Below are 12,941 nucleotides of genomic sequence, written 5' to 3' on the forward strand. Positions count from 1 at the left end.
ACCTTGATCAATTCATATTAATAATACAAGCGCCTCTGTAAAGAGCTTTTGCTATGTGCCAGGCAGTATGCTAAAGCCTTTGTACATACCAACTCATGTAACCCTTGTAACAACCTATGATGCAGACAGTTTATCACCTCCATTTCTTAGATTAGGAAATTGAGGCTGGGAGAGCTGAAAAACTTTTTTCACAGTTGCACAGCTTCTAAGTGGCAGAGGGGGGATTATAGCCAAGTCTGACTGTAAACTGGACAAGAAATTCTGTATGGAGGTTAATTTATTCATTTGTTTGATTTAGCTAATACTAACCAATGGCAGGGCCAGAGGATTTACTACTAACACCCAGGCTACTCCAAATCTAAGAAAAAACTGTGTGCTTGCTAATAAAATATAAAGTGTATGCTTGCTAATAAAATATAAAATCATGACTCCCTTGAAAATAAAACATGAACATTTATGTCAAAACATTTAACATAATAAGGAAACTCATAAGATATTTCAACCAGCTCTTTTTGACAACATTTATATTCCTTTCTGGAAAAATTCATTTCTCACCATATCAGAATCACTGGCACTTGCAGAACAGGCCCTCAGCACTAGCATTAGTCAGCTCAGCCTTCACAGAGGGAGTTCTGTTAGGGCCACATCCTCTGTCTCTGCTGCATGGCCTCTTCATGGGCATTCATAGAGCAGGCACCGTGGCAGCTGTGTAAAAAAGCTCTCTGATAGCCACAGAGCACAGAATTTTGTCTACTTGATTGTAAGATCCTCTACAGTGGCCACCCTTTGGAGGCATTGACATGGGAGACAAGTATCTTCAATCCACACCCGTTCAGAGGGATTCACCCACATATCTGTGTCCAAGATTTCCTTGTCACCAATCTTCAAGGTCCTGACCATCCAGCCAAACCATCAGAAGCTGCCCAAGATTCAGTGTAGATCTCTACTCTAACCATCTCTCACCCCAGACTTAGGGTACAGTCATATATCTTGCTTGAATTTCTAACTGGTGGGAGGATTTTCCTTCACCACTGTCTTCACAGTACCCCCCGACCCCAAGCAGAACTATAAGGCTCTAGCTATCCACTTTCATGTGGTACCAGCATATCATATAGTCCTATCTACAATATATCAATAACCTCAGATATGCAGATGACACCACCCTAACGGTAGAAAGCAAAGAGAAACTAAAGAGCCTCTTGATGAAGGTGAAAGAGAAGAGTGAAAAAGCTGGCTTGAAACTCAACATTCAAAAAACTAAGACCATGGCATCTGGTCCCATCACTTCATGACAAATAGATCGGGGGAAAAATGGAAACAATGACAGACTTTATTTTATTGGGCTCCAGAATCACTGTGGGCAGTGACTTCAACCATGAAATTAAAAGACGCTTGCTCCTTGGAAAAAAAAAGCCATGACAAACTTAGACAGTGTAGTAAAAAGCAGAGACATCACTTTGCCAACAAAGGTCTGTATGACCAAAGCTGTGGTTTTTCCAGTAATCATGTATAGATATGAGAGTTGGACCATAAAGAAAGCTGAGTGCTGAAGACTGATGCTTTCAAACTGTGGTGCTGGAGAAGACTCTTGAGAGTCCCTTGAACAGCAAGGAGATGAAACCAGTCAGTCCCAAAGGAAATCAACCCAGAATATTCATCGGAAGGACTGATGCTGAAGCTGAAGCTGAAGCTCCAATATTGTGGGCACCTGATGCAAAGGGCTGACTCATTGGAAAAGACCCTGATGCTGGGAAAGATTGGGGGCAGAAGGACAAGGGGGAGACAGAGGATGAGATAGTTGGATGGATGGCATCATCATCTCAGTGGATATGAGTTTGAGCAAACTCTGGGAGATCATGAAGGACAGTGAAGCCTGGTGTGCTGCTGTTCATGAGGTTGGACATGACTGAGCAACTAAGCAACAACACAACATCTACAATCCAGGTTTGAGTTCTTCTCCTTTAGTCAGCTTATCATAAACAACTCCCTGGAGGCCACAGGCATGGAATGAGGGGGCAAAGCAACAGGAGTTGGTGTTGCAGCGGTCTGAGCCACCCACCTATACAATCCTACGTCATGGACCTGAGTTCAGTCTCTTATATACCATTTCCACTTGATGATCGATTGCTACTGTGCATGCCTAACTTTATAACCAGATAGGTCCAACAGCATCCATATTATGATTAGATCTCAAACTGCCTCATCACCTCATTCAGCTTCTACCAAGTAGCAAGCCAGAACCTGCTTCTCAAAAGGAGAATAGTTACTGGCAAAAGAGGACATAGATTTGCTTTAAAATCCTAGAGGTCTGCACTGCAGTGCTGTTGGTGCTTGTCAGAGATTCCATCCGGCTTCCCTATTTGACACTTCAAGTATCATTGGATCTTTTGGATCACAAGACCCAAGTGGTACAGCAGCCTGTTGTTGCTGATTAGTCGCCCCCATGGACTGTAGCCCACAGGCTCCTCTGTCCCTGGGCTTTCCCCAGCAAGAATACTGCATTGGGTTGCCATCTCCTTCTCCAGGGTATCTTCCCAACCCAGGGATTGAACTCACATCTCCTGCGTTGCAGGCAGATCCTTTACCACTGCACCACCTGGGAAATCAGCTCGTACTTCAGCCTAAACAGCTGCAGAGCCTTCTCTTGTTTTACTCCTAAGTCCACCAGCCTGTAGATGGATTAACGTTGCATACTCAGATGAGTATGTTGCCTCCAAAGTGACCTACCAAGTTTGTGCCTCTTTATTTTTGTAGGTGATACAAGATACAGCTATTCATCTTTCACCCTGGTGGGGATATTTCAAAATGCTCCAGACCAATGAACCCTCACAAATTTCACAGCTGATACCAATTCTGTGTCCGCCTGAGTCCATTCAGGAGAAAGAAGCCAGGGAATAACATGAACAGAGAAAGATTAGTATAAGAAGTATATTAACTATAATAGGGGATTGGAGTAATGAGGGACTGGCTAGTAAAAAGTGGAGAATTCTAAGTAATGTAAGGATGGAAGCTATAAGAAACAGCCAAAAGCTGGATAATTCTATTATAGCGACAGTTTAACTGTGCTGTGATTGGCCGTTTCTTTGTCCCATCACTGAGACTGTAGGGTCCTTAAGAGCAGGGACCACATGCCTTGTTCTCCATTCTATCTCCAGTGCTAAGGGGGAGACCTAGCACCCCAAAGGCTAGGAGTAAATGAGTGAATGAATGAATGAGTGCACGAAAGTAGCTAATATTGGTACTCTAGTAGCAACATGCAGAATTACCCTGTTTCCTGTCCCGTATGGCCAGATTCCAACACACACCTGGATGCTTCCGGTGTGAGAAAATCTGAGAAAATGCTGATAATACCTTCAAGGGAGTCATCAGCTGAGGGCTGTGTGTAGCCTTTGTCAACCTCTCCTAGTATGAAAGAAAGTGTCGGTGGCTCACCCGTGTTCGACTCATGAACTGTAGCCCCCCAGGCTCCTCTGTCCATGGAACTCTCCAGGCAAGAATACTGGAGTGGGTAGCCATTCACTTCTCCAGGGGACCTTTCCCACGTAGGGATCAAACCCTGGTCTCCTACATTGCAGGCAGATTCTTTACCATCTAAGCCACCAGGGAACCTCTCCTAAAGGAGAGGCAAGCCTAGCCCATTTGCCTTGACTGTCCCCTCTGGGTTCTTAGTCCCCAAGCCGAAAGCTAAAAACAATTACCGCCAGAGTCTCACTCTGGCCCTGACTGCTACGTGAATCCATGCACACCACGTGGCCTTGGCTATTGGGACCGGAACAAGTGTAGATGGGATTCCCATCAAAGGCTCCTCTCCAGACCTGGGGAAGCAACTGCGTGGGGGCGGGCTGAGCCGAGCCAACGCGAGGAGGGGCGGGGCGCCGGCAGGCCCAGAAAACAGGCCCGGGTCGGACCCCCGGTAGAGGCGGAGCCATGGTGGACCCGTTCAGGGAGCGCACCGCCCGGCTGCTGACGGACTACCTCGAGTTCTGCGCCCGGGAGCCCGGCACTCCCGCTCCCGCGCCCTCCACGCCCGAGGCTGCCGTGCTGCGCCACGTGGCCGTCCGTATCCAGGAAGCAAATCGAAACGTCTTGCTCCTTTACCGCCGCTGCCGCAGGCACCGCGTCGAGCTGGTGGCCAGGATGGCGCAGAGGCTACTCGACGAAGACCCTGGCCCCAGCTGGGGCCGCGTGGCCTCACTCGTGACCTTCGCGGGGTCGCTGCTGGAGAGGCCGCCGCAGACGACCCGACGGCAGAAGAGAGACGACGACGGCGTTAGCAGGGACTGTCGGCTCCTGGTGGCCCTCCTGTGTGCCCAGTTCTGCGAAAGGCACCGCGCCTGGCTCATGGCCAACGGCGGCTGGGTGAGCGCGAAGGACGCGGGGCTGGTGGGCGGCCTGGGACGCGCACACGCAGCCGGCTAGCGGAGGGACTCCGAGGCGCCTGCCCTGTAGAGCATTCGCTTCAGCAGGACTGGGAAGTTTGGGGTGAATTCTGACTTTCTGTACTGGTAGAGTCAGTTGCCGAAACTAGGCCTAGCTAGACAGCTCGCATACTAAGCCATTCTGAGAAAGCAGCACCCGACTTGGGTTTGCACACTTTGGCCCTTCCCTTGACCACCCTCCGGTTGTAGGGTGTGCTCATGGTAGGTCTGGATGCTTTGTTTAGTTAAGTAGACTCCCAAAGTGGTGAAGTCAGCAATGGGGTGACCTGGGCCAGATGGATTCTTTATACGAAACTTATTAGATGCACCTCTTTATGGACCCCACAGCTCTGCAGGTGAGAGCACACCAGCCTTTTTCATTAGAATGAAAAAGCAAAAAAAAGAAAAAAGAAAAAGCAGCCCCTGGTCCATCGCCACATCCTCAGGAAGCACTAAGGCAGAGGTGTTTGGGGGTGGGGTTTGCACGGGCACCCTGGGGTGGTGCTGACCTGAGGCTCCTTAACTTCTAATTTACTGCACTCAGCCTTCAATTGCGAGATAGCCTGTCGCCCCGGCTCTCAGCTGTAAGTCATTGATCTCTGTAGTCTAGGCTAGAGCAGGAGTTGCACTGTGGCTCCAAAACCAAGCTGATGATCAAGGAGAGTCTGGCCAGCCTTCAGTAAGAGGGTAGAATGCCCTGCTGGGTTCTGAACGAGACCCCTGCTTCTTTCTTCTCTTCCTTACTGGAGTTGAAGCAATGACTGTAGTGACCCAAGTTATAGAAGAAATGCAGCCAAATTATTAAAACCAGCAATTAAAAACATAATCTAAAAAGCAATTGAAACATAATCTAAAAATAATCTGGGGAAGACACTGCACTGTTTGCAGTTTCCTGACAGACCTGTATTGATGAATTGGGTTCCTTTTGTGGAGGAAGGATAGTATTCGAGTCAGAACCTTGACCTTATATGAACAGTTTAAGGTGTTAGCATTAACTCCATCCTTTTAGTATATGAAGGGATGGGGGCATAGGTCTTCAATTCTCCAGCCCTGTGAATTGTCAGAAACTCACCTGAGCCATATGTCTTAACAAGGCATTTGGCCCCCAAGAGGCCTCCACACTAAAGAGGAAATTGATGGGGAGGTGTTTTTTTTTTTTTTTTTCTCAACTTTTGGCTAATCACCATTGAGTAAGGAATAATCTTTTAATATCAAAAAGCAGAAACTCTCCAATTGGGTAAAGAAGACGTGCCCACATGTCTCTCAGCTGCAGTTTAAATGCCACAGTCTGGATTTCAGGTCCCTTCCTGCCCATTTTTCTGAATGGAACTACTTGCCTTATTGTCTCAGGAGATACCTTTCAAGTTAGTAATTTGTCATTTTCCCAAATGGCATCTGTTTTGTGATCAGGAAAAAACAGGATATAGTATTCTACTTGCCTCTTGGGTTTTGAAAGAAGTGAGTGAAAAAATGAGGATTCCTGCTCTAAGTGACAAAATCATGTCCTCTATGTTCCTCTTGTGTTAGACAACTTCTTACAAACTCTAACTGAAAGATTACTAATTACAAGTAACCTACTGATCAGTACCTTTTTTTTAACTTTTTAAATCCAGGAGTTGTCTAATTGCTTCATCCAGAAGCTCTATGTATTTAATTGAGTACAGGTTTTGAGTATTATGAAACTAATTCTCTTCTCCCTCCCATTTTAGGATGGATTTTGTCTCTTCTTCAGTCACTCAGTGCAGCCATCTTGGGAAAGACAGCTGGTCTGGTTTTTCCTCTCATACTGGACAGCAATAGTCATAATCTACTTCTGGATAAAATTATCGTGAGTTCTAAAATTCTTAACTCATTTCTGCCTGCCTAACTCTGACCAACCAAGCAAATTTGAAATGTGAAAGACCGAATCAGAGTAAACCACCTTCTGAGACATTTTTATCTGCATTCATATAAGGAGTCCTGCAGTGTTTCAGCCAGCGTTTTAACTCCTGACAACCCAATATATTGGGGCAAAGGCATAAATGGCTCTTTTTAAAATGGGGGACACAGGGGTCCAAAGGCTTATTGCTCCAAAGAATTACAGAAGAAACTGCTTATCATTAACTACGAAATATGGTGCTATTTGCTACATTTGGATAAGAGTGGATATGCGTCTCTCATCTATCCATGATTTTATGTGCTACTAATGATTGATTTATCAAGGCAGTGTGTCAGGGGTGTAAAATGATACCACAAGTTCCCTAAGTCACAGTCTGACAAAGAATGTAATAGTAAATCTTTTTTAAAGGAATCCTTTCTAAACTCTTCTTGGTTTCTAGAGTTAATGTATTGAAATTTATTAAATTTTATTTTTCTGATTCAATAAATTTTTAAATCTTAAGTTTTAATAAATTTATGCATCTTTTTAAAAAATGTGGTTGGTGTTGCTTGGGGTTCAATAAGCCTTTATTCTTGGGAGTAACTTGATTGACAGTTTCCTTTTATTGTCTCTTTAAATACAGCACAGACAAACATTTTAAACATTTAATCAATACACAAGCACTTAGCAAGTCCTTATCTTTCACCCTCCATTCTGAAGTCAGCTCATCAGTTGAAGTTGATGGAGAGAGAAAACTTGACCCTCTTAGATACTATACCTGAGGCCTGCGAATTTAGAAGACAAAAGATAGAAAACAGGAGGAAAACATACACGTTTAATTTGTTGCTGTTTTTTACAGGGGACTTTATAGAAAACAAGTGAAAAAGAAACAGACTTGGGGTTTGTATACCATTTTAGCAAAGAATGGTAAATTGTGGAGATATGACTAAACAAGGGATTCCCAGGTGACTCAGTGGTAGATAATCTTTCTGCCAATGCAGAAGGTGACGGTTTAATCCCAGGTTTGGGACGATCCCCTGGAGTTGGAAATGATAGTCTGCTCCAGTATTCTCACCTGGAAAATTCCATGGATAGAGGAGCGAGTCTGTGGGGTCTCAAAAGAGTCTGCCACAACCAAGCCACACAAGCATGACTAAACAAAGGAAAGGGGTTGGGCTTCCAAGGGTCATTTTGCATTGGCCAGAAAGTTCATTTGGGTTTTTCTGTAACATCTTATGGAAAAACCCAAATGCACTTTTTGACCAACCCAATCTGTTGTGGAACAGTGACTAGGAAATAAATGGGGGAAGCAAATGGAAGATGAGGATTATTTTAGTAAAATTAATGCAGATTCATCTTGGTATTAACTCCCATTACCAGTAATAGAAGTGTTCTCCCCTTCCTGGTACAAAAAGTCACCTTTTTCACAGGAAATTTATACCTTCCTTTTAGGCAGGAAGAGGGAAAATAGAGAGCCCTTCCTATGTATGCTATTTCTCAGTTTTCTTCAGCTCAAATGAATCAATATGCCAAAGTGGCATATTTGGGGGTAACATATTCTGATCCCTTTCAGTGGACATAGTTATCCTGCTGCCCACTGGAATCTGTGTCCATGTGTCCTTTTGGAGCCCTCATGGACCCAGCCAAGCTTATCAGCAGCCAGGGGAAAAGCACCTGTGTGGATAAAAAGCTAGCCTAGATCTGCTTCAGCAACGTCTCCATAGATGAAGCTGTTGATGATGCTATTGGAACAAGACTTGGACCAAAAGGAATGGATAAAATGGTTCAAGATGGAAGAGGTCATGAGACCATTATGAACGGTGCTAGCATTCTGAAACAAACACGAGTGTTATATCCAGCAGCCAGGATGCTGGTAGAGCCATGGCTCAAGAGAACCAGGGAAGTGGCGCCACATCAGTGGTCATTGTTGCTGGCTCACGCTCTCTCTCCGATTGCTGTAACAACTTTTTTCAGAAATGGATTTATTATTTCTGAGTCATCTAGAAGGATTTGGAAAAGGGTATTGAAGTCTTGACGTGCCTTGACCTGTGGAACCAAGTGACAGAGAAAAGTTGCTTAACAGTGCAACCATTTTGTTGACCTCAGCCATTGTCTCTCAGTATTCAAGTGTAAATGCAGGGAGGAGAGTGACCGACCCACCACAGCTACTGGCATAGATCTTAGAGATGTCAGAATAGCTAAGAAACTTGCTAATGCCCTCGAGGGTGTAATGCTAAGTGAAATAAATCAGACAGAAAGACGAATATTGTGTGATCTCTCTTACAGATGGAATCTAAAAAATAATAAAGAACCAAGCTTATAGATAGAACAAGTTAGTGGTTGCCAGAGATAGGGGGTGGAGGATGAGAGAAATAGGTAAACTGTTGTTTTTAGTTTAAATAAACTGTCATTTTAAAAAAGAGGCAGGTGGCGGGGGGCGGGGGGTGGCGGTGGGGGGGGGGAACTTGCAGGGACAGTTGATTGTGAGTTGGTGGAGGGGCTGGTTCTCAACCAAAAGGTGGCCAATTCTGACATAACCAGAACTGAAAAGCCTAAGATTGGGCTTAAAAGCAGATCAGGATAATCAGTTTCTGTTGTGCCCAGATGGACCAAGCCCTGAGGGAAGACAGCCTATGTTCTAAGTGAAGCAAATTTTAAAAATAGAATTCTCTTCTTAAGACATGATCTTAGTGATCTTGTGTTAACTTTCCTGATCAAAATGAATATTGCAGTAGTTAAGGATAATTGAAAGAGACTGGAACCAAGCCACTTGCTCATACTGACCAACTTACTGCTGACATGCTGGGTTTGGGTGAGTGAGCCGAGGGGATCAGTTTACATGATTCTGGCAAACCGCTCAAGGTTACAGGCTGTATAAGCCGAGGAAAAGGTTCCAGTTGTGGTTCCTGGTTCTAACAAATCAGGCTTGAAGAAGCTGAGCCCTTGATTCATGATGCCCTGTGTCTAATTTGTTGTTGAGTGAAGCAGAAAGCTATTTTTGTTGGGAGGGCATGCTCCAGAAATAGTGGGCCCTGTGGTTAACTGGATATGCATGAACATTGAGTGGTATGAGATCCTACTGCATTTGTGCCTTTACAGATGTGGTGGCGGTCATTTCATCTATGCTAGCTAAAACTGCTGGGCTGAATCCCATTTCTACAGTAACAGAACAAAAAACAAGCGAAAAACAGGTATGCCCAAGGAGAAAACTATAGGCATTAATGTCCAAAAGGGTGGTATTTCCAGGGTTTTGGAGGAACTGATGGTTCAGCCTTTGTTGGCTTCAGTCAGTGCTGACACTAGCAGCTGAAACTGTCTGGAGGATTCTGCACATTGATGATGCGGGAAATGCTCAGTAATCTGGATGATGCTGGCTGGCACCGTCGTGGCCACTGATAGTTTGGCTGGAGTGCACCACTGCCTTGGTGTCCCTTCTTGTTTGTAAGATTGTTTCCTCTTTACATTCCTGAGCTTGGTCTTCCATTTGGCATTAGCTTGAAATTGTCTTGACACAATGAGAATATTAACTATTTGGTTATAAAATTAAAAAACTGCAGTGTCCCACCAGGCCTTCCTGGCCGTTACTTTACTTGCATTTTATAAACAATTGGACTTGCTTTGCTGCCTCATCTTACGAGCCTTTTCTCTTCAGAACATGCAGTTCTGCTTTCTGTTCTGACTTGTTCCATGTGGCAGGATAAGCTGATTTAACTTTCCATTGCCTTGTGTTTTAGGGTGTTTCTCCCCTCATGGGCTATTGGAAACAATACTGCATGGATTTTGCCTATGTGCATAGCCCTGCATTATTATGTCTACAGAAAAGAATTCTAGAAAAAGATTCTGAGTCACAGTTGATATGTATTCAAATTTAGCTGCTGCCAAATTACTTTTCAAAAGAGGTTCTACCAGTCCAAACTTAAACCAGGTCAGGGAATGCTTAGCTATTCACTCTCTTGCCAGTGTTAAATCATCCTAAAATTTGTTTTACATCTTTTGGTATTTGTCTTCTTTAGGAAGGTCATTCTTGTCCCAGGATTACAAAGAAAGTATTTTATGTCCTTGGTCATTGATCCATTCTAGAATCCTTTTTAATGTAGTTTTGTAATAGGGAAGAACAAATCTGACTCTATGCTTGATCTGTTCTTTTTACATTAACATTTGTGCTTTGTTGCCAGTGCTTAGTCATGCTGCCTCTGCACCTCTTGTAAAAGGATGTTGCTTACTGTCTGAAATAAACAGGATAGCCTATTCTCAGGGCTCTGACTTTGAAGAGTCTATTCATATATAGATAAAAAGTTGCAAGACATAGAATAGTGTCTGTCTTGTTGGAGGTTTACAGGACCATCATGACCTGACCTATGTGGGCAGCTGCAAGAACAGAGGATTCCCACACCAAGAAGTTTGCAACAACTAACCTAGCCCCTCCCTCACCTTGCCTTTAGAAGTGCTTTGCTGAAACTCTGAGAAGTTCCAGGCTTGAGGGTGGGAGCCACCTGTCTCCTTGTAGAACTCTGCAATAAATCTTTCTGTGCTCCAAACTCTTGTCATTTCAATTTGTTTGGCTTCACTGTGTGTGGGGCACATGAACTTGCATTTGGTAGCAGCATGAAGTAGGACAGTCCTTTTAAGAGTTGGGTAGTATTTCAGCCTTGTTTATAGATGGTTCATTTTTTCCTAGCTAATTTGAATGTATTATCTAGTTTGTAGACTTGTCTTTTTCTTTACTAATAGCACTGTTTCTTAATTACTATGTGTTTATGGCATATTTGAACATCTGGCTTTATAGTTTAATCTCCTCCACCATTCTTCTTTAAAAAAAAAGTCCTTGGCTATTTTTGTGCATTAAGATGAATTCTAAAAACCAGTTAATAAAGAATCCACTAAGACATTGCTTTAGGATTTTGAATAGAATGGGATTAGATTATAAATCAATTTTGAAATAAACAGTATGTTTACAACATTGCATTTTCCCTTCTAAGAACATGAACTTCTCTTCCATTTATTTAGGTCTCTTACAATTCCATTTATTTAGGTCTCTTAAAGTTTTCTTCACACAGGTCCTATGTTCTTGCCGGACGTATTCCAGCTCTTTGACTTATGTCACCATTGAGAGTAGAATCTGGAGAGAATGTTTTGCCTTCCCACAGAGAAGAGGTCACCGAACAGAGGTCAGAGATTGGGGGCAGGATGGAGTGTGGAGAAACAGTTTTGATGACATTACTGAAATCTCATAATTTGAGTGTGCCTGAAGCTACTTGGGGCTTGATAATTTTCCTTTTCGGCTTAAACTTATTTTTTTTTAACTTTTTATTTCTTTTTGGAGTTTACTTGATAAACAATGTTGTGTTAGTTTCAGGTGTATAGCAAAGTGATTCAACTAGCATAAATATGTATCTATTCTTCATATTCTTTTCCCATTTAGCTTACTAAATATTATTGAGCAGAGTTCCTTACTGTTGAGCAGTAAGTCCTTATTGTTTATTTATTGTATATATAGTATTATGTGTATGTTAATCACAAACTCCCTCACTATCCTTCCCACCCCCCATGCCCCACACCCCTGCCCGTTCCCCTCTGGTAACCAAAAGCTTGTTCTCTAAGACTGTGAATCTGTTTCTGTTTTGTCAATTCATTTGTATCATTTTTTAGATTCCACATATAAGCGACATTCATATATTTGTCTTTCTCTGTCTGACGTCACTCATATATTTGTCTTTCTCTGTCTGACGTCACTCAGTATGACAATGTGTAGGTCCATCACTGTTGCTGCAAATGGCATTGTTTCATTCTTTTTTTAAGTTTTTTTTAAAATGTGAATCGTTTTTAAAGTCTTTATTGAGTTTGTTACAATACTGCTTCTGCTTTATATTTTAGTTCTTTGGCCTCAAGGCATGTGGGGTCTTAGCTCCCCAACTAGGGATTGAACTCTCACCTCCTGCATTTGAAGGCAAAATCTTAACCACCAGACCACCAGAGAAGTCACTATTTCATTCTTTCTAGTGGCTGAATAATATTCCATTGAATATATGTCCCACATAGTCTTTATCCATTCCTCTGTCAGTGGATATTTAGGTTGCTTCTATGTCTTGGCTATTTTAAACAGTGCTGCGGTGAACATTGGGGTGCATGTATCCTTTCAGATCATGTTTTTCTCCAGATATGTGCCCATGAATGGGATTGCAGAATCATACAGCAACTGTTTTTTTTTGTTTGTTTTTTAAGCAAAATTTTTTAAAATTTATTTTTAGTTAGAGGAAAATTGCTTTACAGTGTTGTGTTGATTTCTGCCATACAACAGCATGAATCAGCCATAAGTATACATATATCCCCTCCCTCTCAATGCCCCCCATGACAGCTCCCCCATCCCACCCCGCTAAGTCATCACAGAGCACGGGCTGAGCTCCCTGTGTTATGTAGCAGCTTCCTACTAGCTGTCTGTTTTACACACAGTAATGTATATGTTTCACTACTACTCACTCAATCAGTCCCACCCTCTCCTTATCCTGCAGTGTCCACAAGTCCATTCTCCACATCTGCGTCTCTATTCCTGACTTGCCAATAGGCTCATCAGTACCATTTTTCTAGAGTCCATATATATGCGTTAATATACGATATTTGTTTTTCTTTTTTTGACTGACTTCCCTCTATATAATACCCTCTAGGTT

At 43.1% G+C, this 12,941-nt stretch overlaps 1 protein-coding gene and 1 pseudogene across 1 annotated transcript; both read left to right on the forward strand.

Moving 5' to 3' along the window:
• Window positions 1-3,927: 3,927 nt before the first annotated feature.
• Window positions 3,928-4,505, forward strand: BCL2L10 (BCL2 like 10). Its single transcript, XM_065940107.1, has one exon. It carries the CDS (start codon window positions 3,928-3,930, stop codon window positions 4,417-4,419), a length of 492 nt encoding a protein of 163 aa, XP_065796179.1. The 3' UTR covers window positions 4,420-4,505.
• Window positions 4,506-7,909: 3,404 nt separating this feature from the next.
• Window positions 7,910-9,635, forward strand: LOC136172626 (T-complex protein 1 subunit delta pseudogene; annotated as a pseudogene).
• Window positions 9,636-12,941: the final 3,306 nt, after the last annotated feature.

Source organism: Muntiacus reevesi, chromosome 7 (assembly GCF_963930625.1).
Source record: "Muntiacus reevesi chromosome 7, mMunRee1.1, whole genome shotgun sequence".
In the NCBI taxonomy this organism is placed as follows: domain Eukaryota; kingdom Metazoa; phylum Chordata; class Mammalia; order Artiodactyla; family Cervidae; genus Muntiacus; species Muntiacus reevesi.